This window comes from Oncorhynchus gorbuscha, linkage group LG07 (assembly GCF_021184085.1).
Source record: "Oncorhynchus gorbuscha isolate QuinsamMale2020 ecotype Even-year linkage group LG07, OgorEven_v1.0, whole genome shotgun sequence".
NCBI lineage: Eukaryota > Metazoa > Chordata > Actinopteri > Salmoniformes > Salmonidae > Oncorhynchus > Oncorhynchus gorbuscha.
Window position 1 is genome coordinate 25,641,070 of NC_060179.1, and position 15,268 is coordinate 25,656,337.

Below are 15,268 nucleotides of genomic sequence, written 5' to 3' on the forward strand. Positions count from 1 at the left end.
TTTACACTTATTATTATTTTATATTATTGTAGGGATATTTGTTAATCCAAGCCAGTTCTTTATAACCTGTTACTTCTATGGGCTCAGTCAGGGTCACACAGAGTGTTTATTGGTAGTCTTAAACAAATCTACTTTGAAACAAAAGCATACACCTCACACACATGGTTATGGGCTTAACAAAAAGAAGACACTTGCACCATGTCAGATAAAGAGTTGAAATGTATTCCATTTTGTATTTGCATCTCGATATTACACTTTATATACATCACAGAAGACTGAAATATAACAAAACTGTTTGATATAGAAACACTGGATTTTCTGTGTAAGAAAAAAGAAGAAAACTATGAATAACATTCCACCCATGAGGCCACTAGGTCATTCGACGATAGGAAAGGGCTACATATGCAAAATGTGTTTGTTTTTTTACATTCTGTTGAGACATTTTCATTGGCTAAATTAAGTTTGATCTGTGTGCCTGTTGTAAAATAAATATAATTAGCCTTTCATTTGTTCGGTACGGTAGGCACTAGCCTTTCTTGACGGCTCTGACTTAGAATACGTGGACAACTACAAATACCTGGGTGTCTGGTTGGACTGTAAACTCTCCTTCCAGACCCACATCAAACATCTCCAATCCAAAGTTAAATCTAGAATTGGCTTCCTATTTCGCAACAAAGCATCCTTCACTCATGCTGCCAAACATACCATCCTACCAATCCTCGACTTCGGCATGTCATTTACAAAATAGCCTCCAATACCCTACTCAACAAATTGGATGCAGTCTATCACAGTGCCATCCGTTTTGTCACCAAAGCCCCATATACTACCCACCATTGCGACCTGTATGCTCTCGTTGGCTGGCCCTCGCTTCATACTCGTCGCCAAACCCACTGGCTCAATGTCATCTACAAGACCCTGCTAGGTAAAGTCCCCCCTTATCTCAGCTCGCTGGTCACCATAGCAGCACCCACCTGTAGCATGCGCTCCAGCAGGTGTATCTCTCTGGTCACCCCCAAAAACAATTATTTCTTTGGCCGCCTCTCCTTCCAGTTCTCTGCTGCCAATGACTGGAACGATCTACAAAAATCTCTGAAACTGGAAACACTTATCTCCCTCACTAGCTTTAAGCACCAGCTGTCAGAGCAGCTCACATATTACTGCACCTGTACATAGCCCACCTACAATTTAGCCCAAACAACTACCTCTTTCCCTACTGAATTTATTTTATTTATTTATTTATTTTGCTCCTTTGCACCCCATTATTTTTATTTCTACTTTGCACATTCTTCCACTGCAAATCTAACATTCCAGTGTTTTACTTGCTATATTGTATTTACTTCGCCGCCATGGCCTTTTTTCGCCTTTACCTCCCTTATCTCACCTCATTTGCTCACATCGTATATAGACTTGTTTCTACTGTATTATTGACTGTATGTTTGTTTTATTCCATGAGTAACTCTGTGTCGTTGTATGTGTCGAACTGCTTTGCTTTATCTTGGCCAGGTCGCACATGAGAACTTGTTCTCAACTTGCCTACCTGGTTAAATAAAGGTGAAATTAAATAAATTAAATAAATAAATAAAAATAAACTCCTATATCTCTAAAGCAGACGCAGTAGCCTATCTGAAATTCCTGTTGTAGCAAGCCGCCGGCATATGTCTTATCTCTCTCTCTCTGGGGCTAGGACTAAGCTTCTCTTCCTTTTTATATTTTTTGACCCCCAAAATGGATAGACCTAATACAGTGGACGCCTAAGTCAATAGGCCTATGCAGTGCCCTGATGCATTTAGTGCTCATATCTCTAATACCTGAACAGTGTGGTGGACAATATTTGTTTTAGGGAAGCAAAAATCGTGAAAGGAAATATGCTCTAATGTTTTGCATATGCTACAGATGGAAATATCGTTTTTGTAATTAGTTAAAGGCTGTTTTTAAGGACGCATAAATGTGGCTCATTTAGCCAATATCCGTCGTTTATGGAATGGCGCTGGCTGTGTGGGTGGACGGACAGCCTAATGGGTTACGTACCCAATATCTGTCGTTTATGGAATGGCGCTGGCTGTGTGGGTGGACGGACAGCCTAATGGGTTACCTACCCAATATCTGTCGTTTATGGAATGGCGCTGGCTGTGTGGGTGGACGGACAGCCTAATGGGTTACGTACCCAATATCCGTCGTTTATGGAATGGCGCTGGCTGTGTGGGTGGACGGACAGCCTAATGGGTTACGTACCCAATATCCGTCGTTTATGGAATGGCGCTGGCTGTGTGGGTGGACGGACAGCCTAATGGGTTACGTACCCAATATCCGTCGTTTATGGAATGGCGCTGGCTGTGTGGGTGGACGGACAGCCTAATGGGTTACGTACCCAATATCTGTCGTTTATGGAATGGCGCTGGCTGTGTGGGTGGACGGACAGCCTAATGGGTTACGTACCCAATATTTGTCGTTTATGGAATGGCGCTGGCTGTGTGGGTGGACGGACAGCCTAATGGGTTACGTACCCAATATCCGTCGTTTATGGAATGGCGCTGGCTGTGTGGGTGGACGGACAGCCTAATGGGTTACCTACCCAATATCCGTTGTTTATGGAATGGCGCTGGCTGTGTGGGTGGACGGACAGCCTAATGGGTTACGTACCCAATATCCGTCGTTTATGGAATGGCGCTGGCTGTGTGGGTGGACGGACAGCCTAATGGGTTACGTACCCAATATCTGTCGTTTATGGAATGGCGCTGGCTGTGTGGGTGGACGGACAGCCTAATGGGTTACGTACCCAATATCCGTCGTTTATGGAATGGCGCTGGCTGTGTGGGTGGACGGAGAGCCTAATGGGTTACGTACCCAATATCCGTCATTTATGGAATGGCGCTGGCTGTGTGGGTGGACGGACAGCCTAATGGGTTACGTACCCAATATCCGTCGTTTATGGAATGGCGCTGGCTGTGTGGGTGGACGGAGAGCCTAATGGGTTACGTACCCAATATCCGTCATTTATGGAATGGCGCTGGCTGTGTGGGTGGACGGACAGCCTAATGGGTTACCTACCCAATATCTGTCGTTTATGGAATGGCGCTGGCTGTGTGGGTGGACGGACAGCCTAATGGGTTACCTACCCAATATCTGTCGTTTATGGAATGGCGCTGGCTGTGTGGGTGGACGGACAGCCTAATGGGTTACGTACCCAATGCATATCGATGACTGGTAAATAGCTTAAATGTCTGATAAATTAAAATATTCCCGGTCACTTGTCCAGCGCCAATTTTTCTTAACGGAAACCCTGGTGTGTGCGTTTGTGTGTGTTTGTAGAATAAACTTGACCTCCCCACCCTGCCAGTACTGATTTACAGCGTTATTAAATCCTGAACCATAACTGTTTTAATGTCAGGCAAAAATATCATTGTGATAATAAACATCAAGGCAGTCTGTCTGCAATCCCAAATGGTACCCTCTTCCCATTGGACCCTGGTCTAAAGTAGTGCACTAAATAGGGAATAGTTGGGACTCATACATGTACTGGGCAGACTAAACTAAACATGAATGGATTAGCTTTTATTGTCAGCAGTATGAACAATATCCCTGCATTACACTTTTCTGTTTACCCTCAAGCCTAAACACTAGGAAACATGTCAATGGGAATCTGCAGGGATACGTCTCTATCCAGCATATGATAACAAAGTAACGATACTTTGGCTAGCAGAAAGGATATCGCATATCGCCAACTAAAGATTCTTAGATGCAGGATAGGAGGCTAATGGCCACAGGCAGATGCATACCATTCTGTGTGTGTGTGTGTGTGTGTGTGTGTGTGTGTGTGTGTGTGTGTGTGTGTGTGTGTGTGTGTGTGTGTGTGTGTGTGTGTGTGTGTGTGTGTGTGTGTGTGTGTGTGTGTGTGTGTGTGTGTGTGTGTGTGTGTGTGTGTGTGTGTGTCTCCAATGCTTGAGGCTGTGATGGTTGTAGCACTCTGATGGTTGTAGATAGTTGTAGTACCTGCCTTGATTCATAGCTTGAAGCATATTTGGTACAGTATAATAGGACACACACACACACACACTTGGTATAATAAGAGGGGTTGACTGACTGTGACTGATTTTACGTACTGCTGAGCCAGCACCATTAGCATCACACACATCGTCCATTCTCCAGCCAGCCATCTCCATAGAATAGAGAGACCAGGCTAGTACTGCCTCCAGTGGCCACACTATGAAACTACACCCTCCAGCACACTATGAAACTACACCCTCCTGCTCATTGAATGAATGAAGGAACGAAGCCCAGGTGAGATGCTCAGTCTGCATCACAAATGGCACCCTACATAGATCCCTGGTCAAAAGTAGTACACTATATAGGGAATAGGGTGCCATTCGGGACACATACTTAGTTTGTATATCTGCTGAGCTAGGATCTGGAGCTTGGACTGGGTGAGACAGATGATTTGATGTACCACACCACCCAGCTCCAAAACAAACACTTGATGGGCTGCTGCCCTATTTTCCCTGCTTTGCAGAGCAGGGCCTGGGCTGGTCTGATCTGCTGCTACTGAGTCTGACCTATTGGTCAATTAAAGGTTAAATAAATTGGTGCAAAGGATATGGCATAACACGTAGGGCTACTGGGTGCCATAGTGTGGAGGGCTTACCCTAACCTCCTGAATAGTCCGTTAATCATTGTTTATCATTAGCTAAAAACCATTGTCATGCCAGGGAGCAGCATTGTCTAACCTTCCTGTGTTCCTCTCTACAGGGCTTTCTACCTGGATAAGTCCAACCTTCCCCCCAGCTCCACACCTAAAGCTGCCCTCATAGACAAGGTAAGAGGATCAGGAAACGCCAGCTTCATAGGTTAGTTACAGTGGAGTCGTGGTCTGATACTCACGTTATGCAGTCGTAGCAAGTAGCCTTGTCCGAGCCAGAATGATCCATGGCACAATGGTCCTGTTTCTGCAGAGCGAGACAGCTTGATGCTTGATGTAAAAGTATACCCCCTGGACAGGACGCTAGTCTATCGCAGGGTCTGATACAGTAGTCATACAGTATTAACCCTCCCTTTCTCCTACCTCTCCTTCTCCTCTCCTCCCAGTTGATGCGTCCTCTGAATGCTCTGGAGGAGTTGTACCGGCTGATGGAGAGTTTCATCTCTTCCGTCGCACGGCAGCCTGTCAGTATACAGCCTGTGGGGCGTCAGGAGTCGGCCTGCTTACCGTGGCATCAGAACTCTGCTCTCGCCTCGGAGCCACACATATCGTCATGTGCAACAGCGGCGTGCATCGGTGAGTGACAGAGAGAGAGCGGAAGAGAGGGGATCTGGCCGAAAATATTCAAATTAATAATAGAACCAATTGCACTTTATGGCAGTAAAGTGTGCGCTGTGCTTACAAAGCAAGACTTGGACAAATGGGACAAACCCCCAATGGAAACCCAGCATGCGGAACTCTGTACGAGTATCCTCAGGCTACAGAGAAAAATGACAAACATCGCATGCAGAGCAGAATTAGGCCAATTCTCTCTTCTGATTTATATCTAAAGAAGAGCCACCAAATGTTAGAATAGTTTAGAAACAAGTGACCCCCCCCCACCCACTTCGGACTGTTGTGATGACCGTATTACTGCAGCACCAGCAGTTATGAGTCATGATCGCAGTGGAATTCCACATGACCGTTGACTCACGGTAAACTCCTCTTGTGCACTCTGATGATCAATTTGGAGAAAGAAGTTCAACAGCAGGTTGAAGCTGAGTGGGGGAAACATGGTCCTTGTGGATGTTGTTTCAAAGCCAAACACAACGAAATGGACAGCGCTTTCTAAGGTGATGATTCATTCAAAACACCCATACCCCCCCGTGCATATGCTGAATACCTATACCCATACCCCCGTGCATATGCTGAATACCTATACCCATACCCCGTGCATATGCTGAATACCTATACCCATACCCCGTGCATATGCTGAATACCTATACCCATACCCCCGTGCATATGCTGAATACCTATACCCATACCCCCGTGCATATGCTGAATACCTATACCCATACCCCCGTGCATATGCTGAATACCTATACCCATACCCCCGTGCATATGCTGAATACCTATACCCATACCCCCGTGCATATGCTGAATACCTATACCCATACCCCGTGCATATGCATATGCTGAATACCTATACCCATACCCTACCCCCGTGCATATGCTGAATACCTATACCCATACCCCCGTGCATATGCTGAATACCTATACCCATACCCCCGTGCATATGCTGAATACCTATACCCATACCCTGAATTATACTGACGATTGTGCCGTTATACAATACATAGCCAACCACGTATTACACATGGCAGAAAAACAAGCAAAAATACTGATGTAAAATATCTTTGGTACGTAATTGGTTTAGCCTACATTAATCAAATTTCCGATTTAGCCTAGAATTCTAGTGAATTTGTTTTAGATTTTGAATAGCCTAGTGATAAGGCTTTTTTATTTTCATAAGTAATAGACTGACCCATTACTTTTAGCTGCAGAATGTCTCACCACCATGAGTTTCCATCTCCTCCCCTCTCTTTCGTTCCTTTCTACGGCGCGCATGGGGGGGGGGGGCTGTCAACAGTTTAATGAAATATGTTTAGTTGTGAAAACATGTTACTATCGATGTTCCCGAACAGATTTCAGTTGGTTTCCCAAATTAAGCACTGGATAGCTGCAGAAATAGGGTTGGAGAAAAGAGCCCCTGGGATACAGTGTTTGGGTGGAATGTCACCTTAGGCGCAGCGAAATTACCGTACACACTGCAGAGGGTAGTGTATAGGGCCCAGTACATCACTGGGGCCAAGTTTCCTGCCATTCAGGACCTCTATACCAGGTGGTGTCAGAGGAAGGCCCTAAAAATTGTCAAAGTTTTCTCTGCTACCGCACGCACGACAGGTGGCACCGGAACGCCAAGTCTGGGTAAAATGGTTTCTTAACAGCTTTTACCCCCAAGTCATGAGACTCCTGAATAGCTAATCAAATGGCTACCCAGACTATTTGCATTGTCATCCCCCCACCCTCTCTTTTACACTGTTGCTATTCTCTGTTATTATCTATGCATAGTCACTTTCACTCTACCTACATGTACATATTACCCCAATTACCTCGACTAACCGGTGCCCCCCGCACATTGACTCTGTACCGGTACCCCCTGTATATAACCTCACTACTGTTATTTTACTGCTGCTCTTAATTATTTGTTATTTTTATTCATATTTTTTACTTGTCTATTTTTTACACTTATTTTTCTTAAAACTGCAGTTTTGAGGGGCGTCCTGAGTGGTGCAGTGGTCTAAGGCACTGTATCGCAGTGCTAGCTGTGCCAATAGAGATCCTGGTTCGAGTACAGGCTCTGTCGCAGCCGCACAATTGGCCCAGCGTCGTCCGGGTTAGGGGAGGGTTGTAACCACCAATTGAACAAGTGTTACGGCTCTCGTTGGTGATAGAATGAGTAGACCAAGACGCAGCGTGGAAAGTGTTCATGATTTTAATATTCAAAAAACACTCAAACAAAATAACAAACGTGAAAAACAAAAGCGCACAGACACTAAACAGAAAACAGGGACCCACAAAACCCAAAAGGAAAATGAGAACTTATATGTGATCCCCGACCAGAGACAACGATAGACAGCTGCCTCTGATTGGGAACCACACACACACACGGCAGTGGTCTAAGGCACTGCATCGCAGTGCTAGCTGTGCCACTAGAGATCCTGGTTCGAGTACAGGCTCTGTCGCAGCTGCACAATTGGCCCAGCATCGTCCGGGTTATGGGACAATGCTGGGATGTCCTTGTCCCATCGCGGTGTAGCGACTCCTTGTGGCGGCCAGGAGCAATGCACGCTGACACGGTCAGCCAGGTGTACAGTGTTTCCTCTGACACGTTGGTGTGGCTGGCTTCTGGGTTAAGCGAGCAGTGTGTCAAGAAGCGGTGCGGCTTGGCGGGGTCGTGTTTCGGAGGACGCATGGCTCTCGATGTTTGCCTCTCTCGAGTCCATACGGGAGTTGCAGCGACGAGACAAGACTGTAACTACCAATTGGATACCACGAAATTGGGAAGAAAAAGGGGTATAATAATAATTTTAAAAAGTGCTTGTAAGTAAGCATTTTCCTTTAAGGTCTGCACCTGTTGTATTCGGCACATGTGACAAATACAATTTGATTTGAATAGCCTACCCATAGCATAACGGTGGGAAAGTGGCCTTCATTCCCTATTCCAGTACATAGGTTATGCAGTTGTTGTTTTATTTTTTTCATTATTATACCCCATTTGATAATGGGCCGTTCTGAAATCTAAACTAATTTGACATATTAGTAAAGAGCAGATTAAATTGAGAACAGTCTAATGGGTAAAAATATGATCACTTGATGAGAGAACAGCTGTGCAGCCAGAGGCAAGGACCAGAGCCAAGCTTCAATAGCCGCATCATAGTCGCATTATAGTCTCATCATAGTCGCATCATAGCCGCATCATAGCCGCATCATAGTCGCATCATAGCCGCATCATAGCCGCATCATAGTCTCATCATAGTCGCATCATAGCCGCATCATAGACGCATCATAGTCGCATCATAGCCGCGCCATCATAGCCGGATCATAGCCGGATCATAGCCGCATCATAGCCGCATCATAGTCGCATCATGCAGCCCATATATGTTTTGATTTCTAAGGCCGACATGGTTTGTATCATCCACAACTAAAGTTGCCAAATAACTCTAAATCTATTGTATAGGACCTGTTTCAAATGAACACTTTTACACTCAACATAGCCACTTCATAATGTGCATTTGCTCCGGAATGGGAAAAGGATCCTTTCTATGTTATTCACCTAAGTCCAATCATATTCTTCTTGCTTGTATGCTTGGAGGTCTGGAAATGCTAAACGTGTTTATGTTAATTACCGGTAAATTACCGTGAGACCGGCAGTCTAATGCATGACAATAACCGGCTGACAATTTCATGACCGCCACAGCCCTACTCCCACTCCTACAAAACCCTTAAATGCCAAGATGTGACCATAGAGAAGAGTCCCCTCAGCCAGCTGGTCCTGAGGCTAAGTTCGCTAACCACTACCAAGGCAACAAAGCCTCAGGACACCACTGGTCCAACCAAATTATCACAAAGCAAAGAAAATAATCTATCACGTATTGGAAAGACAAAGTTAACTTCAATGCTAGTCTGCTTAGAGCCAAATATCTGACCACTATGACTGGTAGAAAGTGGAGAAAAACACTGACTATGTACTCAGTGAGCACAACATGTCCATAGAAACTGGCCCAGAGAGAGGTCGAGACACAGCTGCATTTTCTCCTACATTGCCAGAACTATAAAGACTTACGGGCTATTTTCTTCCCCCAAATTTAAAAAACGAATACAAAGATTTTGAAACCAAAACAGAAAAGGAGAAAATCCATTCACGAAACAACTCTTTGTGGCATATTAGCTGCAAAATATGTCGCTTCCTGACACACCCGTAGGGACAGCCAGTGGAATGACCAACCAGGTATCTATCTGCTTCATCATTTAAATAAATACAAATCTGTCTATATGTTTACTTTGGCAATGTATGTGGTAACACTTTCCATTGAGAGAGAGAGTGACTTGTCCCTTCTCCCATTGTCACCGCTCCTCTCACATTGTCCCCTTGTTCTCTCCCTCCCTCTCTTCTTTCTTCCTCTCTGTATCTCCACATACTGTCAATCTCTGACAGTTACTTAGCAGACATGGCTTACCTCACACACACACACACACACACACACACACACACACACACACACACACACACACACACACACACACACACACACACACACACACACACACACACACACACACACACACACACACGCACACACACACACACACACACACACACACACACACACACACACACAATGTTCTCTCTATTTGTCTCCATCCAGCATTCTATATCCCCCCTACATTTCTATGGCATCTCCATTACCACATTGAATGTACTCATTAATAGAGTCCCAAATGGCACCCCATTTTCTATATAGTGCACTACTTTTGACCAGAGCCTTATACAGACAACAGGCTGCCATTTGGAACACAGTGTAGAACTTACTATTAACATACCTTCCTCTGCATTAGTTATGAAGCCGATACTCTTAGTAATGGCTTTCATTGTTCCTTATAGAGATGGTTAGTGCCTTTTTAAGTGAATATAGCACTTTTTAGACGGGAAGTCAACGACAGGTCAATTACTTCCATTCTTATTACATTCCATGTCTGCGTTCCGAATGGCAACCCTATATCATGCACTGCTTCTGACCAGAACCCTATGGGCCCTGGTCAAAAGTAGTGCACTTTATAAGGATTAGGGTGTAATTTGGGACACTACCTATACAAGGTTCCATCTTTCACCTGCCAGATCTTGTCTCGATTCATCATTCTGTGGGGACAGAAATATCCTGATCGTTTGTCACCCCTGATCCCTGCTGCTTCATTCTCTCTTTCATATTTTTATCTCTCTCTCTCTCTGTCAGTCTCTATTCCACACACACACACACACACACACACACACACACACACACACACACACACACACACACACACACACACACACACACACACACACACACACACACACACACACACACACACACACACACACACACACACACACACACACACACACACACTCTTGCGTGTGGTGGTGTGAATGACAGTGTGATAAAGTGTTGTGGAGTGAGCTGCCCGGCTGGCTGAGCTCTAATAGAAAGCCCCCGTCAGACTAGTGACTGCTGCTCCTTTATTAACTCACAGCCGTGTGTGTGTGCGTGCGAGCGAGCGAGGATGTGTGTGTTTGAGCACCACGAACTGGCCACAAGTCACCCATACAGGCAGGCTAAGTGTAGCGTGACAAGGCAGGTCAATTCTAGGGTTATTTGTCGGCCTGTTTTCCCACCCTAAATGCTATTCCATCTAGAGGGTTCTATAGAACGGGTTCCTGGTTCCCGGGACCATGTTTTTCTTCCACAGCCTGTGTTTTTCTACGTACAGAACCACTCTGCTCAAACTTCATATTAATCAAAACACTGTTTATGGAACAATTCTTCCATAATCAAATATTCATCAAACTCTGACGCAGTACAGGATACAGCTTAATAACATGCTTTTTCCCCCGGAACAATTCCAAATCTGACGAACACACTTATCCCAAATGGCACCCTATTCCCGTTATAGTGTACGACTTTTGTGGGGCTCTAGTCAAAAGTAGTGCTCTAAATAGGGAATAAGATGCCATTTGGGAATCTGACTGTGTGAAATCTTAATGGATTCCAGAAGGGTAGAAATAAGGAAATAGCAGGATGGTATTTATGAAACACTATGAAGCCAGGCCAATAGATTAGTAATGTAATGGAAATTGCACTATCAGAGAGAGAGAGAGGCAGGCAGGCAGCTCACACACACACACACACACACACACACACGCACGCACACACACACACACACACACACACACACACACACACACACACACACACACACACACACACACACACACACACACACACACACACACACACACACACACACACACAGGTTGCTCTATTGATGTGATTAGTTGGCCTGATGGGCGAGGTAGCAGTGAGGTTTAATAACAGTGAAAGCAGCAGCAGTGTGATATTCAGGGTCTCAGCAGTTTAAAATGTGCTGCCTCCGCTCCTCTGTTTCTCTACAATGTGCTGCCTCCGCTCCTCTGTTTCTCTATTTCTCTACAATGTGCTGCCTCCTCTCCTCTGTTTCTCTACAATGTGCTGCCTCCTCTCCTCTGTTTCTCTACAATGTGCTGCCTCCGCTCCTCTGTTTCTCTACAATGTGCTGCCTCCGCTCCTCTGTTTCTCTGTTTCTCTACAATGTGCTGCCTCCTCTCCTCTGTTTCTCTGTTTCTCTACAATGTGCTGCCTCCTCTCCTCTGCCTTTCTCTGTTTCTCTACAATGTGATGCCTCCTCTCCTCTGTTTCTCTACAATGTGCTGCCTCCTCTCCTCTGTTTCTCTACAATGTGCTGCCTCCCGCTCCTCTGTTTCTCTACAATGTTGCCTCCTCTCCTCTGTTTCTCTGTTTCTCTACAATGTGCTGCCTCCGCTCCTCTGTTTCTCTACAATGTGCTGCCTCCTCTCCTCTGTTTCTCTACAATGTGCTGCCTCCGCTCCTCTGTTGCTCTCTTTCTCTACAATGTGCTGCCTCCGCTCCTCTGTTGCTGTTTCTCTACAATGTGCTGCCTCCGCTCCTCTGTTTCTCTACAATGTGCTGCCTCCTCTCCTCTGTTTCTCTACAATGTGCTGCCTCCGCTCCTCTGTTGCTCTGTTTCTCTACAATGTGCTGCCTCCTCTCTGATGCTCTCTTTCTCTCAATGTTCTCTCCTCTGTTTCTCTATTTCTCTACAATGTGCTGCCTCTGCTCCTCTGTTTCTCTGTTTCTCTACAATGTGCTGCCTCCGCTCCTCTGTTGCTCTCTTTCTCTACAATGTGTTGCCTCTGCTCCTTTGTTTCTCTGTTTCTCTACAATGTGCTGCCTCCTCTCCTCTGTTTCTCTACAATGTGCTGCCTCCGCTCCTCTGTTTCTCTGTTTCTCTACAATGTGCTGCCTCCGCTCCTCTGTTGCTCTCTTTCTCTACAATGTGTTGCCTCCGCTCCTCTGTTTCTCTATTTCTCTACAATGTGCTGCCTCCTCTCCTCTGTTTCTCTACAATGTGCTGCCTCCTCTCCTCTGTTTCTCTACAATGTGCTGCCTCCGCTCCTCTGTTTCTCTACAATGTGCTGCCTCCGCTCCTCTGTTTCTCTGTTTCTCTACAATGTGCTGCCTCCTCTCCTCTGTTTCTCTGTTTCTCTACAATGTGCTGCCTCCTCTCCTCTGTTTCTCTACAATGTGCTGCCTCCGCTCCTCTGTTTCTCTACAATGTGATGCCTCCTCTCCTCTGTTTCTCTACAATGTGCTGCCTCCTCTCCTCTGTTTCTCTACAATGTGCTGCCTCCGCTCCTCTGTTTCTCTACAATGTGCTGCCTCCTCTCCTCTGTTTCTCTGTTTCTCTACAATGTGCTGCCTCCGCTCCTCTGTTTCTCTACAATGTGCTGCCTCCTCTCCTCTGTTTCTCTACAATGTGCTGCCTCCGCTCCTCTGTTGCTCTCTTTCTCTACAATGTGCTGCCTCCGCTCCTCTGTTGCTCTCTTTCTCTACAATGTGCTGCCTCCGCTCCTCTGTTTCTCTACAATGTGCTGCCTCCTCTCCTCTGTTTCTCTACAATGTGCTGCCTCCGCTCCTCTGTTGCTCTCTTTCTCTACAATGTGCTGCCTCCGCTCCTCTGATGCTCTCTTTCTCTACAATGTACTGCCTCTGCTCCTCTGTTTCTCTATTTCTCTACAATGTGCTGCCTCTGCTCCTCTGTTTCTCTGTTTCTCTACAATGTGCTGCCTCCGCTCCTCTGTTGCTCTCTTTCTCTACAATGTGTTGCCTCTGCTCCTTTGTTTCTCTGTTTCTCTACAATGTGCTGCCTCCTCTCCTCTGTTTCTCTACAATGTGCTGCCTCCGCTCCTCTGTTTCTCTGTTTCTCTACAATGTGCTGCCTCCGCTCCTCTGTTGCTCTCTTTCTCTACAATGTGTTGCCTCTGCTCCTTTGTTTCTCTGTTTCTCTACAATGTGCTGCCTCCGCTCCTCTGTTTCTCTACAATGTGCTGCCTCCGCTCCTCTGTTTCTCTGTTTCTCTACAATGTGCTGCCTCCACTCCTCTGTTTCTCTACAATGTGCTGCCTCCGCTCCTCTGTTTCTCTACAATGTGCTGCCTCCGCTCCTCTGTTTCTCTGTTTCTCTACAATGTGCTGCCTCCACTCCTCTGTTTCTCTACAATGTGCTGCCTCCTCTCCTCTGTTTCTCTACAATGTGCTGCCTCCGCTCCTCTGTTTCTCTGTTTCTCTACAATGTGCTGCCTCCGCTCCTCTGTTTCTCTACAATGTGCTGCCTCCACTCTTCTGTTTCTCTACAATGTGCTGCCTCCGCTCCTCTGTTTCTCTACAATGTGCTGCCTCCGCTCCTCTGTTTCTCTACAATGTGCTGCCTCCTCTCCTCTGTTTCTCTGTTTCTCTACAATGTGCTGCCTCCTCTCCTCTGTTTCTCTACAATGTGCTGCCTCCGCTCCTCTGTTTCTCTACAATGTGCTGCCTCCTCTCCTCTGTTTCTTTACAATGTGCTGCCTCCGCTCCTCTGTTTCTTTACAATGTGCTGCCTCCGCTCCTCTGTTTCTCTGTTTCTCTACAATGTGCTGCCTCCGCTCCTCTGTTTCTCTACAATGTGCTGCCTCCGCTCCTCTGTTTCTCTACAATGTGCTGCCTCCTTTCCTCTGTTTCTCTACAATGTGCTGCCTCCACTCCTCTGTTTCTCTGTTTCTCTACAATGTGCTGCCTCCACTCCTCTGTTTCTCTGTTTCTCTACAATGTGCTGCCTCCTCTCCTCTGTTTCTCTACAATGTGCTGCCTCCTCTCCTCTGTTTCTCTACAATGTGCTGCCTCCACTCCTCTGTTTCTCTGTTTCTCTACAAGGTGCTGCCTCCTCTCCTCTGTTTCTCTACAATGTGCTGCCTCCTCTCCTCTGTTTCTCTACAATGTGCTGCCTCCGCTCCTCTGTTTCTCTGTTTCTCTACAATGTGCTGCCTCCTCTCCTCTGTTTCTCTACAATGTGCTGCCTCCGCTCCTCTGTTTCTCTACAATGTGCTGCCTCCTCTCCTCTGTTTCTCTACAATGTGCTGCCTCCTCTCCTCTGTTTCTCTACAATGTGCTGCCTCCTCTCCTCTGTTTCTCTACAATGTGCTGCCTCCGCTCCTCTGTTTCTCTGTTTCTCTACAATGTGCTGCCTCCACTCCTCTGTTTCTCTGTTTCTCTACAATGTGCTGCCTCCACTCCTCTGTTTCTCTGTTTCTCTACAATGTGCTGCCTCCTCTCCTCTGTTTCTCTACAATGTGCTGCCTCCTTCCTCTGTTTCTCTACAATGTGCTGCCTCCACTCCTCTGTTTCTCTGTTTCTCTACAATGTGCTGCCTCCTCTCCTCTGTTTCTCTACAATGTGCTGCCTCCACTCCTCTGTTTCTCTGTTTCTCTACAATGTGCTGCCTCCACTCCTCTGTTTCTCTGTTTCTCTACAATGTGCTGCCTCCACTCCTCTGTTTCTCTGTTTCTCTACAATGTGCTGCCTCCTCTCCTCTGTTTCTCTACAATGTGCTGCCTCCTCTCCTC

At 46.1% G+C, this 15,268-nt stretch overlaps 1 protein-coding gene across 1 annotated transcript in view; it reads left to right on the forward strand.

The window, feature by feature from the left end:
• The window catches only part of prex2 (phosphatidylinositol-3,4,5-trisphosphate-dependent Rac exchange factor 2), a 256,124-nt gene that overhangs the window by 221,189 nt on the left and 19,667 nt on the right, over window positions 1-15,268 (forward strand). The window contains 3 exon segments of the mRNA XM_046355953.1: window positions 4,744-4,810; window positions 5,080-5,142; window positions 5,145-5,269. Coding sequence (XP_046211909.1) covers window positions 4,744-4,810; window positions 5,080-5,142; window positions 5,145-5,269 — 255 coding nt within the window.